This window comes from Trematomus bernacchii, unplaced genomic scaffold (assembly GCF_902827165.1).
Source record: "Trematomus bernacchii unplaced genomic scaffold, fTreBer1.1, whole genome shotgun sequence".
Taxonomy (NCBI): Eukaryota; Metazoa; Chordata; class Actinopteri; order Perciformes; family Nototheniidae; genus Trematomus; species Trematomus bernacchii.
The window spans coordinates 25,169-48,592 of record NW_022987759.1 but is presented as its reverse complement, the minus strand read 5'-3'; the positions used below and the strand labels follow the sequence as shown (position 1 = coordinate 48,592).

Genomic DNA, 23,424 nt, shown 5'->3' with positions numbered 1-23,424 from the left:
AAATAATTTTTCGATAATATCTTATCGAGATGAGTACAAAAAACCCAGCAGATTATTTTTCATGTTCATGGTGTGGCATTTCTGGGAAATAGGTGTGTGTGTGTGTGTGTGTGTGTGTGTGTGTGTGTGTGTGTGTGTGTGTGTGGTGTGTGTGTGTGTGTGTGTGTGTGTGTGTGTGTGTGTGTGTGTGTGTGTGTGTGTTTGTGTGTGCGTGTGCGTGTGCGTGTGCATGTGTGGTGTATAAGTAGCAGCTACAGAACTCGCCCTGTCATGACGATCAGAGAAGACCTGAGTGGTAAGTTGCTTAAAATACTCTTTCACACTTTTTAAATTCCATTGTTAAGGTGACAGTGAATTTTTGTAAAAACAAAATGGCATGATTAAGTTTTAGTTTTAGTAATATTTAAATTGAGTTTATTAGGGCTCGGGCACCAACAAAGTAGGAGCATAGGATTATTAAAATCCTTTAAGTTATTATTAACATAAGAAATTGCATTTTAAAGGGCCTTAGTGTCTTTAACTGTTCTATCAATATAGATGTTTTTATTTTAAAGTAAATTCAGATTGAAAATAGTAAAAAAATGTAAATTATAGTGTCTGTCCAAAGAAAAAACATGACTTACAGTATAGTGAAAACCACCCTTCAATGATGGGATAGTAGACTAAAAGCTTTAGGAATCCAAACTATAACATATAATAAGTACCCTGTATCAAGAGATTGATGCAAAACAAGTGAAAGTTGACCTTTTTGGAGAGGTTTAGAAAAAAAACCCACCTCTGGGGTCATTTGGGTGGATTGCTATATCTCTGGAACCCATTGGTCGATTTTGGTGATTGACACCACTTTTGAACCGTTAGAGCCAATAGAATCGAGGGGACGTTCCTAAATCCATCTAAACATTACCATTGAGGATTGAGAGTGATGCGCACGCAGTTTGCCCAAAGCGAAAGCTATGTTACGCTCTATATGAAAACTAGGTTTATTGCCATAAATGTTATGATGGATTATCAGTAATCATTTCAAAGTGACACAGAGACATTGGATTAACCTTCAGCAGCGTTTATATGCGTTTTAATGCCATTGAACACAACTTTTGATCAGAAAACAGCAAAGGTAAGACGTATTTGCCGTTTTGGCTCCGTAAAGGGAAGTTGTGTGTTGTCTTTCCTGGCTTCACTGCCGTGAGTTTTGGTCGCACAGTGATGATACTTATACCATTGGAATCCGTGGAATCTCAGCTTTCATATGATATCTAGTTTGTGCAGATTGCATGAAGTATAGAATATTGCTACCTTGAGTTATGTGCTAAGTGCGTTAGCACTCTTTCGCGTAGTGCTAATTCAGAGGCTTGGTGTTAGAGTTGTATTTTGTTTCGGTAAAAATTGTTCATATCGTCAGTTAGCTGAGTGTCTTCCCGTTAAGTGGGTATGACACATTAAATGTTAAGAAGCCCTGAGAACCCGCCGGCGGGGGCATGGGGTTTAACAGGTTAAAAGCTGGATTTTATTGGCACACTTGTCAGGACTGTGATATTTAAGGGGTCTTGATCTCATGCATGGGCTCTATAGCAGCCCCTAAAATGTTGCTAAAAATCAGCCCCTCATTCTTCTTTGAACTATGAAATTTGGTAGGAATATGTAGCATGGGGAAACGTACAAAAAAGCCCCATGGTGTCATATCATTAACCCAACAGGAAGTCAGTCGTTTTGAATTTCATGTGCATTTTCTGACCATATCTTTCCCTTTTGCGTGCTATATTTGAACAAATGTCATCCAATCAACTATCGTTACATTTTGGTAGGTACCATCTTAAGACCTCGTGGATCAAAACATATCAAAAGCTTTACTCTACATCGAACGCCCTCCCCACGGTGTGGCGGTTAAAAGCGCAGGAAGTTGCGGTTAGTAGAGCAAACATTCTTTAATATACTCCAGATTTCCCATGGATGATAAGAGTCCAGGCATGAAGACATCTACACGTTAATATTGACGTATATACATAGTGCTATCATAGTTGATTATTCAGATCTCTCAAAAATGTTGTCTTAATAGCATCATGGGAAAAGCTTTAGAGTTACATTTGTGCGTTAGCGTAGAACACCTCTACATGGTCAAACTTTCAAAACACGTTTAGAATCGGTTCCGTCCTGGAGACATTTTTAATCAAAGTGCCACAGCAGGAAGTTACTGTTGCTAGACTTTGGCTTACAGCTCTTGGCAGGTAAACTAGATCACCTTCATATTTGGTCAGCTCAATGTTAAGATATTCCCCTTGGCAGACTGCGAAGCTTGTGCGCTTTTTTGGAACGCCATTAAAATGAATTACTTCTTAACCGTGATAAACTTAGTTAACTGATATTATTAATGTAGTTTGGTGCAAGTTTTTTTTGGAGGGGGCCCCTACATAACTTTAACAAAGTTAACTTTAACCTACATGCATGATATTTGCACATACGATAACAAATCTTTCTGCAACATGGAGCACCCTTGTCGGGGCATCACCGTCATTTTGAGACACTTACACAAAGTTGTTTTAACTCCAAACTGCCCTTAATTTCTTGTGTTTGATGAGAGTCCCAGCCTGATGACTTTTAAAGGTCGACATCAGGTAATAGTCATAGTGCCACCGACTGGCAACACGAAGTCAGCATAAAGAACATCATCTGATTTACTTGAACATTTCAATTTGTGTTCTACACGATAGAGATGCTCTTTGTTAGAAGTGTATTATCTAGCGCCACCTAGTGGACAGCGGAGGTGGAAGACTTACAATATGTAATTTTCAGTACATTCAACTCAATGCAATAGGTAGGGTGGGGTTATGCAAAAGTATTTTATTTAGTAAATGTAGTGTGATGTGCAGACTACGATTTACAAATAATATAATAAAAAACTGTTTTGAATGAACTAATCATATTAAATAAATACTTAGTTATTACAATCTATTGACATGTGAAAAACACAGCCACAGGAGAATGGATGACTAAATGTGACTGATGACTGACTGTTGAACTTTATATAAATAGAAATACATAAAAGTACAACTTTGTATTTGCTTTATTTTAGGAATTTGGAGTCCAAAGCAGCATGTTGAAATATCAGAAGCTGGGTTTACACTGAGTGACGGGACTGAGAACGGCCAACAGCCAACAGAGGTTTGTTGTAATTCATTGTCAGTAACAGTTTCTTTGTATTTAATACTAGTTTTTTCAGGGGATTTAAAAAAATGTTTTCACAACTTCCGATGAAAATAATGACCTTATCATGTTGTAGATAGTACATTTACTCATTAAATACGTTTAAATAGCAACTATTGATTGGCCAAATAATTCAAGTAATATTACAGTTTTTCTCGATTGCTAACACACATTTTTTTTTAAATTGCTCAGTTTCTCAGAACACTAAACACAATTCACAAAACCACACACCCAAAGTGCAAAACACCTAATTTCTCCTGCTAAATGAAGAACTGCACTCAAAACTACATAAACACTTACCAAATGCAAACTTTTGCACCAAATATAACACACTTCATTCATAATACTAGATTGTTTGATCACCCAACTACACACTGCTGAGCATAATCTAAAGCACTTTCATCTGTTATGGGCTATGCTCTGTACATAGAGGTTTCTGTAGAGAACGATTGCTTGAGTATACAGAAATACAGTAAATGAAGAAATACAAATTAGTTGATGAAAAATTCATATTTTATTCAAAAATAACATTGTGCAACATGCATCTCAGCACATAGTTACTAGGCTTCGGATCTCTCTAAGTGTGATGGCATTGTTTGCCAAAACCCAGTTTGTAACTGCTGCTCCCTGTGTCTCATTGAAAATCCTTAGCTTTCCACCTGCACCTCTTTTTTTCTCAGTCCTTCAGATAAACAACACAGATATAGTGGTTGGTCAGTGTCTGTGTTGCATAAAAGTAAGTTTACCACTGTCAATTGTGCAGGATTTTTGTACAGTTATAGTATGCAACATGCCAACAATTCAATTACAGTAATGAAGTAAATACGTTTCACACAACAGATATAAGCACTGATATATCATGAATTATGCAGAGCTAAAAACTGGTAACTAACCTGTTTTCAAGTCTAAGTGTCCGGATTACAGAGGCAACAGTAAATCGGCTTAGATTAGGCTGAACCATCTCTCCAGCCTCTCTCATCGTCAAACCATGGTTGATAACATTTCATTTCATTAGAGAGTATTCTTCTTTGTCCACGTCCTCTCCCTCCAGCTCTACCTCTACCTCTCATTCTTCCTCCTCTCACTCTCACTCTCACCCCACCTCTTCCTCCTCCTCTCACTCTCAGCCAAGCTCTTGCTCTTGCTCTTGCTCTTGCTCTTGCTCTTGCTCTTGCTCTTGCTCTTGCTCTTGCTCTTGCTCTCATGTTGGCTTCCATTGTTGCTGTAAGAAAGTACTCAACACTGCATCCACTCTGCTTCTGGCACTCCTGCAAGCCAGCTGATAATGACCAAGTTGCTTGCTTACAAATGGCAACTTTTTTATGCCTGGAGATTTAGGTTATTAGGGCCCGAGCACGGAGCGCAAGGACCCAACGGCGTCCTAGCACGAAGTGCGAGGAACCTATTGTTATTGGAGAAATTCTTCTTATTTTTCTGCTGGCGTTTCCTGTTTTTGAGGTCTTTAGGATGCTTCAAAAGTTGTATAATTTTGCACGGATTCCAGAATCGGTGAAAGATTCAACATTCTGGAGTCGATGGGTTCAAATTGTCCAACGTGCTCTCTAGCGCCACCTATGGCCATTTCCATTTTTGGAAAGATGTACAAAGTTGCACCGTAACTCAGAATGACCTGACATTTTGTACACTTATTCGGGTGGGCCTGCTCTACATATTACCCCTAAGCTCCGCCTACTTTTATTTGATTTTAATTAGCATAATTTACAAAACAGTGAAATGTTAACTTCAATTTCAATGTTCAGTTTATCAACACCAAACTTCGTATATAGCATCGGTGGAGGGTCAGACACTTTACCGTAGAAAATGAGCATGTTCAGACGATAAATATTGCCGCCATGAATCAAAACGTACTCGCAAAAAGGCGGGGCTTTGAAAGAAATGCTCATAACTCATCAACAATGTATCCAAACATCACTGATTTTGGTGGATAGGTTCAGTCTGTCTTGGGGAATAGGCACAACAAAGCATTTTCATTTTGGACTATAGGGGGCGCCAAAAACACCACCAATTTTTAACTCAAGAACGGATGGACGAATTTGTTTTTGCTTTTTTTACACATACTTTGGGGGTGACTACGAACTGAGATTTAAAGTGTCGCAACAAATGCAGAATGTGGGTGTGGCCTATAAACAATTTTTAAATAGCGAAAGCATAAAATGGGCTTCGGACGCAAAACTTGGGACACAGGTCACAGCCCACGATTTTTTTGAGAATGTAAAAAAAAAACGTAATTTTTCCAAAAAACTGCTCACTAGCGCCCCCTATTGTGTGGTAGTCACATATAGTTTCTCAGAACTTCACGAATTGTGGCACAGACATTCCTCATGGAATTGCGGACATATTTCTAGTTAGCTTCCATTAGCCTCGCCCCCCAGAAAGTTGGCCATTTTGAAAAATGTGCGTTTTTCATGCATTTTAAGCACATTCTTGCGAACTCCTCCTAGGGGAATGATCGGAAAAATTCCAATCCAGGACATTTAGCCCCTATCCAATATGATGATAAATTGCGGAGCACATTTTTGATAAATCAATCGTGGAGGTCGTAAGCTAACAGCGAATACACAATTTTTGACGATTTACATGTCGCAAATTACTCCAAACTACTCGCATACAGTTTTTCCGATATTCACGAAACGCTGTATACACATTGCTATTATGATTGCACACATATTTCAATTTGCCTTCCATTAGTCCCGCCCCCCAGGAAGTCGGCCATTTAGAAAAATGTGCGTTTTCCATGCATTTTAAGCACATTTTTGCAAACTCCTCCTAGGGAAATGATCGGAAATATTCCAATCCACGACAATTTAAGCGCATATCCAATGTCATGCTACATTGTGAAGGAATAGTCGATCGCTTGAACATGGAGCTCGTAGGCTAACGGAGAATGTACAATTTTTGACCATTTATATGTCAGATAAGCTACTGGCACATCAACTCTCACACACACACACACAATCACACACACACACACACCTACTGTTAGTCCAACAATGTCCTTTGCTGGCGGCATATTCATTACAACAGACACCGATACACTCCACAACACACACCTACTCACTGTACAACACACACATATAAAGCATATAATAAATATCAGGCTACAGCCCTTGTATATTTTATTATGTGAAGCATGAACAATATCTACTGTTTATTTGTAGATATCTGCTAAAGCCTACAAATAAATTGTGAAATGTAGGCCTGTTACATATATTATTGAGCGATATATATTATACACACTGTTCTGCTTTCTGCACTGACCTCAGCAGCTGTTCTCACTGTAAACATTCGCGTCACAATGAAAGCAGTTGTATTAAAATAAAATAGCCTAACATCCAGGGGAGATGTGATTAGTGAGTAAACAAACGGTAAAGGGCAGAAAGTCTGATGCACATTTGATCTTCTTAAATAACTTAGAATCACAACGGGAACAGTTTGCAGAGCTGTGCTTCGTTGACATAAGTCCAGCCATGCGTCACGCCTCTTTTAAACATCACTGTTGGCTGAAATCGACTCCGGAGAATACATCAGTGTACCCTTGGTTATAGCTCCTCCAGAGAGACTCCTCTCTCCTCTAAATCAGTGTATCCTCGGTTACGGCTCCTCCAGACAGCCTCCTCGATAATTGATCCTCGACGAGCCTTTAGAGAAATATGTTTTCCTTCGAGTCGGCGCTCAAGTAACTAAAACAATTAAAATAGTAAAAAAGTGAAATGGTGAAATAGTGCAATAAGAGTCTATATACAAGTGATTGGAATATTATATATTGGATAAATAATTTCTGATGTGAGTTCCAATGGGGGCGTGGCCCCGTAGCTACTGACCCAGAATCAGCACTTTTGTAACAGCTGAAATAAAGGGTTATTATTATTATTATAAGGGTTATGAGGCTACAATGGGTGATTTGTTTGGTATTTTGAGCAAAACCCTTCAGAGACACGTTTTGTATAGATATGGCCCTATAATAAATTGTTCAAATATAGCATAATAGGTGAGCTTTAATGGCTTATTTGTAAGCAGGTTTAACATGTATATTATGCTTTATACATAGATTGGTTTGCCATTTTTGTAAAGACAGATTTAAAAGACAATTATTTGGGATGAGCTCTAACTACTGTTACTATTGCATTTTTAATCAAGAGAAACTGTTCAAAAATGTAGATTAGAAAGATTTACCTTATTCAAATACTTTTTGCTTCTTGACATCATATAAGTGCCCTACATAAATGTCATATTAGTCATAGCAACCTTTTCCTGTACTTGTTTTCATGATGCACAAGTAGCAAAAGGGAACACATAATAGTGCTTCAGCTGAGTGCTACATCCTACACATTTTCATTTTGTACACGTCGTCTTTTACAGATGTGGATCTGAGAGCACTCCATTCACTTGAAGAGCAGAAGACACACTTTTATTGCACAGACCACAAGTCTAAAAGGTTTTCTGATTAGAATTAACTAGTATCTCTTTGGAGGCCTGGTCCATGTATCACCTGATTTTAAATTCACTACTTCAAAAACAAAATAATGTCTGGATTGTTGTCCAAACAGCTTAATCTTCTTTCAATTAAAGAAAAAAGCACATTGATAAAATCAGAAACAGGGCCTTCTGTTTACATAATTCCACAGCAAGAACAAAAAATCGATGAAAAAGTGTGCAAGAAATTCAGTTTTGGGAAAGAGTCCCAAACTGGTAAAACTAATCGCACCATAATGGTTCTCGGAGCAACTGGGGCTGGGAAGTCAACTCTCATCAATGGGATGATCAACAACATTCTAGGTGTTAAATGGGAGGATCCATATCGCTTTAAGTTAGTTGACGAGGATCAGTCAAGATCGCAAACTGAAAGCCAGACCTCCGAAGTCACTGTGTACGAAATCAACTACCAAGAGGGCTTTGAAATCCCCTGCTCTCTAACTATTGTTGATACCCCAGGCTTTGGAGATACAGGAGGCATAAAAAGAGACAAGGAGATCACAGAACAGATACGTAATCTCTTCTCTGCCGAGCATGGCGTCAGTGAAATTGACGCTGTGTGTTTTGTAGCCCAGGCTGCTTTAGCTCGGCTCACTGCATCACAGAAGTATGTGTTCGATTCTGTGCTCTCAATCTTTGGCAAAGATGTGGCAGAAAACATCCAGGTTCTGGTGACATTCTCAGACGGCCAACTCCCACCAGTTCTAGAGGCGATCAACGCTTCAGGCGTCCCTTGTCCTAAAACAAAAAACGGGCTGCCAGTTTACTTCAAATTCAATAATTCTGCATTGTTTGCACAGAACCAATCATCTTCTGCTGCTGACTCGAGTGGGGTTGAGGAAGATGAAGACTTTGACAAGATGTTCTGGGAAATGGGGGCAAAAAGCATGAAGAGGTTCTTTGTTGGCTTAGATAAGATGAAAACCAAAAGTTTGACAATGACAAAGGAAGTCCTCGGAGAAAGAAAGCAGCTCCAGATCTCAATTGAAAATGTGCAAAAGCAAGTTAAAATAGGGTTAGCCAAGCTCGAGGAGATTAAAGAGACAACTGAACATCTTAAACAGCATGAAGCAGAGATCAGCAGAAATGAGAAATTTGAGTTTGAAGTAGGCGTCATAAAGCCTTTTCAAGAAGATATTTCTGGCACTGGAGGCTTCCTCACCAACTGTCAGGTGTGTCATTTCACCTGTCACGGGTCATGTGCCTACGCCAATGATGCAGATAAAATAAAGTGTTCTGCAATGGGACCAGATGGAAACTGTACCCAGTGTCCAGGCAAATGTCCTTGGAGTCAACATTTTAACCAGAAGTACAAATGGGAGTATAGGGAGGTTAAAGAAAAGCAAACCGTGCAGGACCAGAAAGAAAAGTACCTGAAGGCCTCAGAGGCTAAGGGAACTGTTCAGGAATTGATCGACAACATGAATGTTGAATATCAGCGTGTTCGGACTGAAGTGGGGGAGATGATGAAGAGGTCTGCCGAGTGTCTGAACAGACTAGGAGAGATCGCACTGAAGCCAAATCCTCTCTCCACTCCAGGGTACATTGACATGCTTATTGAGGGAGAGAAAGCTGAGGGCAAGTTAGGCTGGAAGCAACGAGTCGAGTACCTGATGGAGGTGAGAGGACAAGCAGAGCTCATGGCTAAAGTAGGCAAAGGGGAAACCCTACTTTAAAGTCAGGAAGCTCTAACCTAGGGAGAATCAAGACCAGTGCCAACTTAGACCAAGACAAGAGTTGAAAATAATATCAAGTTTAAGAAGAGAATTAAGCCGATGATACTGATCCAGACTTTTTAGTGACTTAATAACCAAGGGATGATACCAATCATGGTCCTTGTTAATTTTTCTATGCTTACAAGTTGTTTTTTTACTTTCTTTTTTCTTAATCATGAGGGTTTCAATTCTGTAAACCAACTTCTGCAGCAAAGATGTGTTATGAATGTTGATGAATTTAAAAAGGTAATCCTTGAAATAAATGCTGAATAAGAGACTGACCTGAGTTATAGAAGCCAGGGGAACAGAGGAATTATGTCAGGATATTTTGTGTCTACGAACGGCATGTGTGATTTTGTTGTTGATTTGTTATGCTGTGTTGTAACGCCAAAGTAATGTTGTTCAAGCAATGTCAATAAAACAGAAAGAGTTTGAAGCCAAATATTTCCTCCAATCCAGAGTACATTGACATGCTTGCTGAATGAGAGTAAGCTGAGGCCAAGCCAGGTTGGGCTCAAAGAGTTCAGTACCTGCTAATCATGAGAGAAAAACGATGAGTCTCGACACTTGAGAGACTTAAAATTCAATACGTTTGCCAACGTTTTTTCTATGTTTAAACAATTGTATTTTCAGGTTAACCAAACAGGAGATAACAGATTAACCATCTTTGTGTGAATGCATTTTCTCCATGTACTGTTCAGTTTGCAGTTTTTTCCCCCTGTTATGATCATTTACATATTTCATGTATGCAGTTTACATTGCTCAATACATTACATTTAGCTGACGATTCTATCCAGAGCGACTTACCATACAATGTTTTAAAAAGATTTGTTGCTTATTGTTTTGTATCTTCTCTTCAGGTATATATATATATATATATATCTTAAATATACTTAATGTGAACACGTTTAAACAATTCTATTGATGTTTATTGAATTGCATGTTATTGTCCTGTAGTAATTAAGGGAGAGATGAAGAAATTATGAAATGATTAAAAAATATATGGTATCTTCCTTAAGAGTTGTGTGTTTTTGTATCATTAGTCTTCTACAGCTAACTTTCACTGATCTTTATTTTCTCAAATAGTCCCTCTTTCGACTAGACTAGACTTTATGTATCACGATTTCAAAAAACTAATTTAATGAGCATTAACCCAATATATATATAGCTAGTGGGGCTGGTTAACCTGGTTGACATATTTAATGTATATTTCACATTATATTCAATGTAACAAATGCATAAGAATAATGGTACAAACAACTGAAAAATTACAATTTACATATATGTTGCCCGACGTGAGTACATACACAGGACATTTCAATACACACAAATTCCCATTTTGTTTCCCACATGAATTCTTTATTTTGTTAGCCACATTTATTCTGGGATTTACCAATGTCTTCTTATTTTGGCTTACCTCGTACTGTAGGTCAGATAACTTTTTATGAGTGGTAGAGCACACTTACTAGGATAAGAAAAAATGTCAAATAGGCTGTGACAGTTGTTGAGATCTCCATATCAGGTTGAATAATTAAAACGAAAGTTAGTTATAATCGAATATAATCAATTACCGTATATTCTTGTATAACTGTTGATAAATCGTGATCTTCTCGCTCCCAGGAAAGAAACTTAAAATAATGAGACTAATGGAGTCTCTGAAAAGGTTCAAATTGGTACTTTAATTAAGTAACGTGGTCAAAGAACAAGCACAGGTAATGAAGAGACAAAGCCGGTGATGTCCCTGGGGAGGCTGCAGCGAAGAAAAGAGGCCGGGCTGTTGGTTTCGATTTCCTTTATACTTTTCTTGTTCTCTCCCGCTGTGCAGATAGTGGGACCGCCCTTCTCATCTGCATTGGTTCGACATCGCGTAAAACAGATGATTTCGACATTCTGTATTCCCTGCCTACTTCCTTAAGCCTTTTCTCCTCCTTATCTCTGTCATGACTTTCTATTTAATACCTTATAAACAGCTGTAATAGTTAGTTTAGAAGTCCTAGAAACACCTCTACGGCACAGTTCTCATTTACAGTAACTCCCTCTGACGTCATAGCTTACTCACGTATGTGGAAACACTCTACGATCAACTGTACCTTCATTTAATATTCAGCAGTAATAATATCTCGACGTCTATAGATGTAGTGTTAAAGTCCGTAGGTTTTGGTGTGCAACACTCCATGTCATTTTCACTTTACATTCAGAAAACGTATTATTAGCCACATGCTAACTGCTAACCGGATATGAAGGATTTTCAGAATAAAAGCTTGGCATTGAGATTTCCTGAGAACTTCCGGATTCTTTCACAATAAAACAGCTTTTAGACTGACGATATGTTTTAGACTAAATTATGCTATTTAAACATTGATTTTAATTTCTAACAATCCCTCCTTTCACACCTTTTAAGGTGTGAACACAATACTAAAATTAATGAGTTCTTCATCTGAACTTTGCATAGTACATAACTCATATCAAAAACATACAATCAGAATGGAATGGTTTAAATAACCATCATCAAAAATACAACAAATACAAAAAATACTTTGGCTCGTCTTCAAACATAAAAGTTTTCCCTTGTGCATAACTTCTAGTTTTAATCATTCAATATCACTTTTTAAAATAGCAGCAACTTGTGGTATTAGAACATTTCTTACTCCCTCCTTTCACAGAAATCGTTCCTATACCACTTTCAGTGTTAAGACACTTGTTTTACAAAGTTTAAAGAAACATACCATTTGTGAATCGCATCAATAATAACAGTATAAAACATAAAAGTTAGAAACTATTTTAGAATAGTGCAAAGTAATACCACTTTGTAGCTGGTTCTTCATTCTAATGATTTCATCATTTGAAATTTCACATGACTTGGACATTCTTTGAACAATCTCATAATTTATCATCCATAACATTTAACATCATTTACACACTGTCATCATTTTCATCAATATCTGTATATGGGTTGGGTCTTCTTGTTCTGTTAGCAATTTAAACTGTTCCCTTATGAGAAATGTACCCTCCCCCCTTTCATACTTTTTAAAGTATGAAAGTAATATGTTCTCTAGAAAAGGCTGTGGTGATCAATCGGTACGTTAGGGTGCGGGTACATGGAATGTGTGTGGAGACGGCTCTGGAGCCGCTACACAGAGGATGGATGAGGGTGTTATTTTATCTGGACGACCTGCTGTTGCTGGCTCGCTCCAAGGAGGAGGCTGCTTTACAGACGGTACAGCTCGTATCTCATCTGTCAAGCCTGGGTTTCATTGTCAACTGGAAGAAGAGCTGTCCTCTTCCCTCCCAGGTTATCGTTTATCTGGGAGTGGAATTGAACTCAGCCCGCATGAGAGCGCGACTCTCACAGCAGAGAGTGGAGAAAGTGACAGCTCTCCTCCGGCGCGTCACACCTCGCAGGGTGGTGACAGCCCTCTCCGTGATGCAGCTGTTAGGCATGATGTCAACTGGTCACGTGGTTATCCCTCTGGGACTCCTTCACATGAGGAGACTCCAGAGGTGGTTTATTCGCCTGCACATCGACCCCGTGCGGCAGAAGAGACGCATGGTGTCCATTCCCCCTGCCGTGGGTTCGGATTTAGCCTATTGGAAAAATCTCCACGTCCTGTCAGTGGGGGTTCCCCTGGGCAGAGTGACGTCACACACAGCGGTGTTTACAGACGCATCTCTCGCAGGCTGGGGAGGAATGTGCATGTCCCAGGCAGTGGGGGGACAGTGGCCGGCTCACATGTCTCTCCACATAAACGAGTTAATCTCCGTATGGAGAGTAATCCAGCACTTCGCCCCGTTGCTGTTCAATCAACATGTGTTGATTCGGACAGACAACAAAGCAGCGGCGGCATACATAAATCGCCAGGGAGGCGTACGATCAGCGCAGCTGCTGAGCACAGCCAGGCGGCTGTTGTGCTGGGCGCAAACACGTGTACTCTCTATCAGAGCGGTGTATATTCCCGGCGTGTTGAACAGAGGGGCGGACCTCATGTCCAGAGGAGGTCCTCGCCAAGGGGACTGGAGCCTCCACCCCAAACTGGTCTCCCAGGTATGGAGCAGGTTCGGGAGAGCGGAGGTGGATCTGTTCGCTGCACGCGAGAACGCGCAGTGTGCCCTCTGGTTCTCCCTGAGAACGCAGGACCACCCCCCCCTGGGCGTGGACGCGTTCGCACACAGGCCGTGGCCCAAGGTGTTGTTATACGCTTTCCCACCAGTCCCTCTGATCCCTCGGTTCCTGGACCGAGTGCAGGAGGAGAGACTGACAGCGATCTTAATAGCACCGGAACGCAAGGGAGCGTCCTGGTTTCCATGCCTACAGCGGATGCTGTCAGGGAGACCGTGGGAAATTCCGTGGCGCAGGGACGCTCTCTCCTAGGTGGAGGGAGCGATCAGTGGTCACCCAGTATTGGGCCAACGTTTGTGGGCATGGCCCCTGAACGGGAACATTTAGAGGGGCTGGGCCTCTCTAACATTTTTATCAGTACCATTCAGGGTTCAAGGGCGGCGTCCACCAGAGCATCCTACACAGCCAAATGGGTATCGTTCCAGCGCTGGTGTGTAGAGAAAAGCCTGGACCCCGTTACGTGCCCCTTGCCTCACGTGCTGTAGACAGGAATTTGGCTTATAGCACGGTCAAAATGTATGCTGCTGCCATTTCATCTTGCCACGTAGGGTTTGGTGTCAGTACGGTGTTTAGTCACCCTCCGACAACACGTTTTCTACGGGGAGTACAGAGACTCAGACCGGTGTCACGTGCTTTGGCGCCTCAATGGGATTTGGCGTTGGTGTTACGCGCACTGAGTAAAGCTCCATTCGAAGCTTTAGATCAGGTCCCCCTGAAGTTCTTGTCAGCCAAAGTAGCTCTGCTCTTGGCTCTAACATCAGCTAAAAGGGTGAGTGATTTGTCTGCTCTCTCTGTGGCTCCGTCATGTCTCCAGATCCAAGGAGATGGCAGCTCAGCTGTTTTGCGCCCTAACCCGGCTTTTATGCCAAAGGTTATCACAAGCTCTTTTAGATCGAGAGTGATAACTTTGGATGGTTTCTTCCCTCCTCCTCACACATCGGAGGAAGAAGCCACATCTCATCTCCTCTGTCCCGTACGTGCGCTGTCATGCTATATTGCACGCACAGCCACGTTGCGTAGGTCCCAGCGCCTGTTTGTGCATCAGAGAGCACTCAATAGGGCAGCCTCTGTCTGCACAGCGCCTGTCACACTGGTTGTGTGAGGCTGTGTCACAGGCGTATGTCTCCTCTGGGGTGGATCCCCCGGAAAACATCAAAGCGCACAGCATCAGAGGAATTTCAACCTCTACGGCTTTGCACGGGGGAATGACAGTGGTAGACATTTGCACGGCGGCATCTTGGTCTTCCCCCTGTTCTTTTATTCGTTTTTATTTGAGGGATGTCTCCCATTCCTCTCTTACTCATTCAGTACTGAGTGTCCTGTCAGATTGAGTAATGTCGGAGACTAAACGGTGTGCCCTCTCTCCTGCCTGTCGGCACTGAGAGAGCTGCCCCTTTTTCCCTCTTTTATCGTTTTAACAAGTGGGATTTTTGTATCTCTACTTTTTTTAAACGACGGGTATTTCACCTTCATTCCCTCAAAGAGAATATTAATTTTTTTAAATGCTATATTTCCAGGGACTGTGATGCTCCTTTACGCATGGGTTATTAATTGAGTAGATGTGTTTTTGTACTTCTGGTAACGGATGGACCAGTGGGGCGTGGACTACATCCTGCTTCGCCCTTAACCCAATAGCGATAGCCTTAGAGGGCGAAGCCTTATACGAAATAGAACTGGGGTTACGTACTGTAACCCAGCTTCTATGAGTATAGGCGCAGCCCTCTAAGGTTCGGGCCCCACAGGCTCCGAGAATAGCTGAAGAAAAGCTGTTTGTGTGGGAGCAGATTGACCAAGCCCCCAGGAAGTGCGCCAGACTCAGATGAAAATATTCGTGGTGGCCAAACGGCGGTACTACACTTCCGTTTGGTTGCCAGGCCCGGAAACACTTTTTCCCATTGACTTAGGTGGGGAAAGAGTGGTCTGTAAATCGTTGGATAATCTTTTTTAAACTAAATAAACTACCCATTATGAACACTTGTATAGCCCTTATTAAAAACATTCGTTCCTCAAGTTGTAAAAATGTGCTAATAACGTTATTCTGAGAGTTATTTCCCTCTGCATTATGAACGCGCATCTAACCCACGGGACCACGCCGCCCGGCACGTTCATGTGATGTGACGTGTTCAGTACTACATGAGTTTTACCTTTACCCATGGATGCACAATAAGAACGGACCCATATCGCCTAACTGCCAGCCCACGGAGCTGTAATAATGGATATATTGCACATGTTTGCTGTAATTCATAATTTGTAAAATATTATACTACATGGGCTGTATGATGTAAATCTTGTATTAAATAAAGTTAATATTACCGACGTAGATTAACGTCCCTGTAGCTTCTTATTGCACTTGCAATATACCATTAAAGGAGTTGAACGTTGCTGTTTGCTATTACTATAATACCACGCAGGGATAAACCAGAGTTTACAACCTTTGCATGTGGGCACAACACGTTTTGACCCAGATGAATTAGCTATACCATATGATATCGCCCGAGGAAGTCGTCATACTTATACATATATAAATAAAGATATATGTGTCTAAGCTCTAATCAAATTAACAGTTGTATTAATTATACTTGTATATGTATATATATATATATGTATATAGCCTGTGTTGTATATTTATACACACAAATGAACAACCTTGTGTGTGTCAAATAACAAGTTGTATTGTAGTGTTTATTTTAGTGTTGTTTTATGCTTATCCACATTTTGATTTCAGAGCACAGGAGAATGCTGGGCACAACATAAAGCTCAACAGTGAAGCTGGCAATGCTGAACAAAACCATCTAGAGTTATAATATTTATTCAGCTGAAAAAGTCAAAGCTCTACGAAAATGTAATTAAAAATACATAAGCATTTCAGGTAGAAATCAGCATTTTATATAGAAATTCACAAATATAAGAAATGAAACCTAAAAGAGATGTTACAAAATGTATACCTCTGATGGCTGGCATAGTAGAACTAGGTGAAAAAAATAGTGACAACAATTTTTAACACAATTTATATAGATTAAAAGGTAATATAATATTGATTACAATGATTCTATTAAAAAATCCACCAAACATGATCAACAGGAAAGCCCTCTGAAGGCATGTTATGGTTTGAAAAAAAGTTGAGGATGGGGTCCAGACAGTTAAATCAGGAGAGACTTCATTTTGTTTAAAGAACAGTTATTGACACATGCCATATGATAAATGTTAAGTCTTTGGCGATTAGACCCCGATCCTGAAATCGTATATCTAAAGGGGGAAATGCAGCCGTGAGCATATAGGGAACCCCCCGGGGTCTAGACATTGGTGATGATGCTGAAGATCTGGATTTGATGAAGAGATGGGATGAAGAAGAGGTGTGATGAGGTCTTTGGATTAGCTCTCCTGGCACTAGATATGATGAAAGGAGATGGGATGAAGAGGAGATGTGATGAGAAATGCTGTTTTCACCCCAACCTCTGCTGCTGAATGATTTTATATATTGTTACTAAAAGTGCTTGTCTTTGATATTATAATGATTACACCAGAAAGTCACTCTTTGTGAGATTTATTTTTTCACATTTTTCCCAGCCACAAGATGATTTCATTCATTGGAGGCCTCAAAGCTGGGTGAAGGTATTGATACACGGATCAATGCAATCCTTTACAACAGCATTCCACTATGGTTGGGGATGTCTGTAAAAAAAGGAGAAATAATCTTAACCTGTTACGCACGGCCCGCCCGGTACCGGTCGGATAAACGCGTCATTTGCAGGAAACAACGTCTAAGGAATCTTAATATTTAATAAAACTATGAATGTTTTATATCCATGTAACGGGAAGAAACTCAGCTAACTGATCTTTTTAATTATTTTTTCCAAAAAAAAACCCACAATGCTAGCACTCAGCCTCTGAGTTATCCACGAGCGAAATAATGTAACCTAAAACGGCACTTAAACTCACTCATAACTCCCTTATTACTTATCCTAGATGCACAGCCAACCACTCGTTTTTGGTGTCCTGGAGACACTGAATGATAGATAACATCTCTAAATTTCAGGTCATCCCTGATTAAATGGATGACCATCAGGAGGTGGTGGCGCTTGTCTTTTAAACTCATAATTTGGTGCTGGGCGCTCCCTGTGAAGCTGCAAGTAAGATTTAAAATAACTGCTGGGTGGGTTGAGTGACCCCTTCTCCCTAAACGATATGGGTTGTCAAAAATATGCATCATTGCAATGAGTGATCCAAGGCCCCGCATGTATTACTCCCAATTATATTGCTTTTTCCAAAATTAAATTTGCAATCGCTCTTTGCCCAGTGTCCTTTAAAACTCTACATCTTGGACAAACAAATGTTATTTCCACCTTAACAGTTATCCTATGGTAATAAATATGCTACAATGGCGAAAAACAATACTTTAGATTGGGATACTATATTTGGCTTGGTATTAGCTCTCCCTTTAACATTGTCCAACTAACACAGATTTGTCTGCTCTTATAGAGTGGTCACTAAAACTATCCCTTTAGCTGTAGATCAATATTGTAACACATTAGATCTCTACCAAATTCACACATGAATAAAATTTCTTAGGGAATAATTCGTTTCCATGATGGAAAGATTGAAGAATATGTTCTACTCTGTACTCCTAAGTCCCAAAACACTCACTGCTTAAAGTGTAAAGTGTGGTGAATATTTCCATCATGTCTACCCCTTTATCTCACAGTACCCTCAGTGTGTTTTAGGATTCATTCCTCATTTTACTTTAACAGTTTCCTCTTTATTACTATTTTAATTTGCCAATCTATTAATTCATGGCTAATACATCTTTTTGTCTTTTCGCATTTATCAAATCAATTCAAGTTTGTTGAATAAGTGTGTTTATGTATAAACTCACTCACGTTTTCCTTTTTCTCCTCCTCTTGTTGTCTCAAGCCACGACCCCCTCACATTCTGTTAGACCATGCCAACTCCTCTGGTTCTGTCTTCTCCTCAGGTTCTGTCTTCTCCTCAGTCCATCAGCTCTTGAATCCTTCCGCTGGTACTCTTTTCAGTGGCCCAACTGCTTTGCATTTCATCTCCTTCTTTACAGTCTCTTCGCTGTTGTATGGAGGGCGTATTCTGCTTTCATGTCCCACACTCTGCTCTTGTGCCAAATCTCGTGGCTCAGCTTGGAACTTCATGTCCTGTCTGAGGACTGATGAGAGTATGCCTCTTTATGTCAGCATGCTGTTCTGGTTATGGATGCCTCAGGTGGAGATGGTTCTGGATGCAGTCTTGTCGTTGTTGGTTCAGCTCTGGTTCTGTCTGTTCGATGGAGCAGGAGGACGAGTCTCCTGTAGTGAGGTCTTTTGTCTGATAGGGGTCGTAGCAGTCTGACAGGCAGAGAGAGAGAGAGTCCAGGTCTCGGGATGCATTACCTATAGAAATTCTAACACACTGAGGTAAAGTAAATCCAACCTTCTCCACTCTATTTTCTAATCATAATATCTGTTTTAGTTGTTAAATGCCATTTAAACACAATTAATGTCTACTAATAAATGTACTATATCTCTAAACATTGTTTTTCTCTCACTGCAACACGTCTACTCCAAATAACTCTTTCAGGAAACCATTTTCTTCTATAAATTGAAATACTTACATGTTTCAAGCACCACATATTTCACACACTATAAAAGGACGTCCCCATATGTGACCCGCTCTATCGAAATCAGTCGGAAGTCGCAACGGCTCATTTCAAAATAAACGTGGATTTGCGTAAAAAACTATTTTTTCGGGGTTCGGGTGTTTTGTTTGATTTTAAATAAACAAAGTCTTGGCTTTCAGAATATGAAACTTTTATTTCCAAAATCACACGATAAATACATTTGTGAAGCTTGTGAAGGGAAGATGACAGGCACCTCTCGCTCGCAATCTGCTCTTCCGTAGTGCAGCTCCCCCTCCCTCCGGCTGAAATTATGAATGTAAGGCATATAGTAATCATAGATAACACGGCAGGGTCCGTTCCAGTTTGTTTTCATCTGATTTCAATTAAACAAAGTCTTGGCTTTCAGAATATTAAACTTGTTTCGGCAAATTTAGATGATAAATACAACTATGAAGCTTGTAACGGCATATTTACAAGTGGAGAACGGAGTAACTTAACGTCACAGCAAGCATAACAACAGCCGGTGTTTCTCGTGAGTGTTTTCCCCGGGAAACAAACACAATATACACAAACGCAAAAATACACAAACACACACACACACATACACACACACACTCGCGAGCTTCCCCCAGACCAGTAATCCAAACGGAAATATTTTCCCTCCGGACTATTTTGATCATTTGCTCCGCTAATAATCAATCAGATCGATGGATTCCAGAGAAGAGGAAACTTTGAAGGCCTTTTTCTCAAAATGATGACTCGGTGACAGTCATTATATAATGTGACATATTTTGCTTAATATTTGGAGTACAAAAACAATCTTGATATCATTAGAAAGCTAGGAATCTCCTCTTTCCAACAGTGTATACAACTCAAAATGTGTCTTCGGGTCAATGCGACTGATTTCGATAGAGCAGGTCACATATATTCTCCAATATTTTAAATCTCACTATTACTTAAAGCAATAGTAACTTTTGTGACTGGATACATCTGTGCACTGTCGCCACAATCTGTTGGGGAATTTTGTTCATAGAGTTTGTACATACAGTTGTCCTCGTGGGTTAGTCCCCTGTTTCTACTGTAATAACTTTTCAATAATTGTGCTCAGGTCACCAGTTGGTTGTCCATAGTCTTAACAGGGGGTGTTTCTGGTACAGACTAAAACATGGATCCAGTGTATTTGGAGATTCCCCTAAATTGTAAATCCCATTCACTTAAATATTCCGATCACTTAAACCCATCTCATCATTTGGTACAAGAACTGCATATAGGGGGGGTGAATTATCTTGATTTGAACCTCCTCACCTTTGGGAACGAGTATTTCTAACTCCTCCTCTTGTTGCTCAACTGATCTTTTGGCTCTGGGGATAAGTGAAAGTCTCTGAAACACAGCTGGTGTTTTGTTAGTGATGTGGGCATTTTCTACGAGTGAACTAATGGATCCTTGTCTTTCATGATATTGTACTCCCCATCCAACCAGAAAGGTGCCAAGTGTAATGAGCACAATCAACAATGCTATTCTGACTCTTATCCTTTGGGGATCCCACAATTGCTTTGGCTTTGTTCTTGACATAATCTCTATTTTATCCATGGTTTTGTCAGTTACAGAATGTAAATGATGAGTACAAAAATAACGTATACAAAAATCGGAACAGAACGTGGTTCTTTTTCAGGTGTAAAACAAAAAATAAGTTTTCACTTTAGTGTGCAATCTTATACAAATCTAAAGACAATTCGTCTTTCCTGTAGTTTCTATCTTAATCTTATTTCTATTTATTGTTTTGTTCCAGCTCTGCCAAATCAGTCCTAGCTTCCAATACTTCTCTGGAAGTTGCCGGTGAAGGGTGACAATGTGTGAGGTGGTGTCAATTTGCTCCTTTTTTCTTTACCTTTAAACCGGAGCGCGTGTGAAGTTCATTACAACTTGTCACGGTTCCGACCACCGGGGATCAGCCCACTGTGTTTTGGGAACTTTCACCCTCACCCAATCACCTGGCCGAACAGGAGTCTCTTCTGATGTCTTGTCTGGTATCTGTGCAGTTTTTCCTAGCCTGTGTAGACAAAAACTTGGATAATATTACTCAAGGCTCTGACATATTCATCCACTTCTATTTGTCTAATATCTAAAACTGGATCACTCCCTCCTTGGAGGCCCAAGCTTTGGTATACCTTTTGTTGTTATGCGACCTATTGTTGACAACATGTTATTATTTATTAACTACAACGTTACCGAAATCCATTATCAGACTAATCATGACCTTCCCTCCTTTGAGCATTAAATGCTCAATTAATATCGCAATGATTACTCTATTATGAATAGGACATGGAAAAAACCCATAACGTCGTAGCAAACACATATAAATCCTCTGTGTACCCACAAGGCGTACAAAGATGTTGTGTGATGTATCGTCTTCCAATGGTATAAATGCACATTGACAAAAAATCTGCCATTAGCACAAAAATATAGTTTACTTCTTGTTAGTTCAATAATGGCTTTTGTCAGGATATTATGTATCAGTGTTGCTGCGAAAAACCACACCATTGGTGTTGCTAATGCGTCTTAATAGCTCAAGGATTAGAGATTGGCTGACACTGTTAAACAAACAAATCATGACAAAATAATATTTCTTTAAACTAGAGGGAAATACGAACTATTCTCACAGAGGGTTACATGCAGAAGAACATGAAGGGCTGATGTCCCTCAGTTAAAAATAGATATTGCCTTATGCACTACTTTATAAATCAGCAAATTCACTTGAACATAAATAAATGAAGACTGATTCTTGAAACTGTTGTAAAAAACCCTACAACTTCTTCATCCAAGCTCAGTGTTATGTTATTTAGTTGGCAGCTCATGCCTTAAAACAGAAACTTCGGACCTATTATAAAAATGTGTTTATGAGAGAATGTAATCTGACTCCATATATTCCTCAATTTATAATAAATTAAGTTCCCCCTTAAACACAGCCCCGGTCTTCTGACAGGGTCTATCTATGTACTGGCTGGTAAACGTTGTGCCAGTTCCTGTCACTCTGTCACTGTTCTCCTGCTAACAGTCACTCTCTAGTTCTGCTCGGTTCTTGTTGACTTCTTCACTGGTTTGAGACAAGCGATCTTATTGAAACACCTCCCTTTGTAGCCAGACTTCACCACAGCAGAATCGAGTTTCTGTTAGCAGGTCTCAACAGCTCCACATCAGGTGTATCTTCGCCCCTTGAACTGCAGTCGATTTAAACAGGAGGACTTGGTAAGGACCCTCCGTCTTGGGCGAGGACTAGGCTTTCATCTTCATCTTTTGGGCGTAAACCCATTGTCTTGACCTCACTAGCTGTGTGGACACAATCGTTTTCTGTGTGGGGGAACAACATCACTCGTAATCCCTTTCCTTCTCATAATTACAAAAATAGTCTGCTAAATGTTCTACTATGTTTTAATCTTCTTCTACTAATCTGTGGATGATTTATATTTAAATGCAATATGCTACTCACTATTGTTAAATAACATTCAACACATTCATGTTTGGAAATACTATTCCTCTTTGACATCCCTGAGACCCCCTGCCTCTGTTGTAGTCATGGAAACCTCCCCTGGGGTAACTGTGTGGAGGGCCGTTGCTTGGTGCAATGTTCTGCGGACACTCTCTGGACCAATGTGTCAGCTGACCACATTTGAAGCATCCTTCACTTTGGGAACCTCTTGCTGTTGATTGAAAATGTCCTCCTCCTCTGCCCCTACGTTGATTCTGTATGTGAATATCTATCTCAGCCGCCATCTGCCTTGCCGCTTTCTCGTTATTAGCTTTGGTATCTTCCTCGGCTACCTGTATTCTCAAAAGTCTTAGTTGTAGTGCCTTCATTTCTTCATCATGTTCTCTCATTATTGTCTGGTATTTCATATCGTGGTGAATGAGATGTTGTCTCCATTCTTCAATGGGTTTAATGTCTAATCCCACCTTATCTTCCAGGCATGCCAGCACAGATCGGGGAAGGGCTTTAATGACCGCATTCTTCCACAACATCACGACAGCCGGAGAAGCGTCATGTCGTTCTCCAGTGCAGTCCTCCCACACTCCTTCACATCTCTTCAAGAAGGCATGCATGTCTTCCTCCGTTCCTTTTTTCAGGCTGGTGAGGGCATGTAAACTGCATGCTGTCGGGTAGATGTGACGAATAGCAGCCCAATAGCTCGACCTGATTTTGTTGAATGAAATGTCATCTGGAGAGTTGGCGCATTGGGCCTCGAAATCTACTGCTCTTGCCTTTAGTCTTCCTTCTATC

General features: G+C 40.3%; 1 protein-coding gene across 2 annotated transcripts; it reads left to right on the top strand.

The window, feature by feature from the left end:
• The first annotated feature begins 231 nt into the window (after positions 1–231).
• On the top strand, positions 232–10,425 carry LOC117496599. 2 transcript variants are annotated; one of them, XM_034148303.1, is made up of 3 exons: positions 232–295; positions 3,068–3,156; positions 7,579–10,425. In XM_034148303.1, exon 3 carries the CDS (start codon positions 7,743–7,745, stop codon positions 9,366–9,368), a length of 1,626 nt encoding a protein of 541 aa, XP_034004194.1. In that variant the 5' UTR covers positions 232–295; positions 3,068–3,156; positions 7,579–7,742; the 3' UTR covers positions 9,369–10,425. The 2 variants fall into 2 exon arrangements, with proteins under 2 accessions (XP_034004194.1, XP_034004197.1); XM_034148306.1 differs by having other exon boundaries at positions 3,068–3,173.
• The last annotated feature ends 12,999 nt before the right edge of the window (positions 10,426–23,424 follow it).

Coding starts and splice junctions, on each gene's coding strand:
- LOC117496599 (XM_034148303.1), top strand. CDS start 7,743: ATGTCTGGATTGTTGTCCAAACAGCTTAATCTTCTTTCAATTAAAGAA.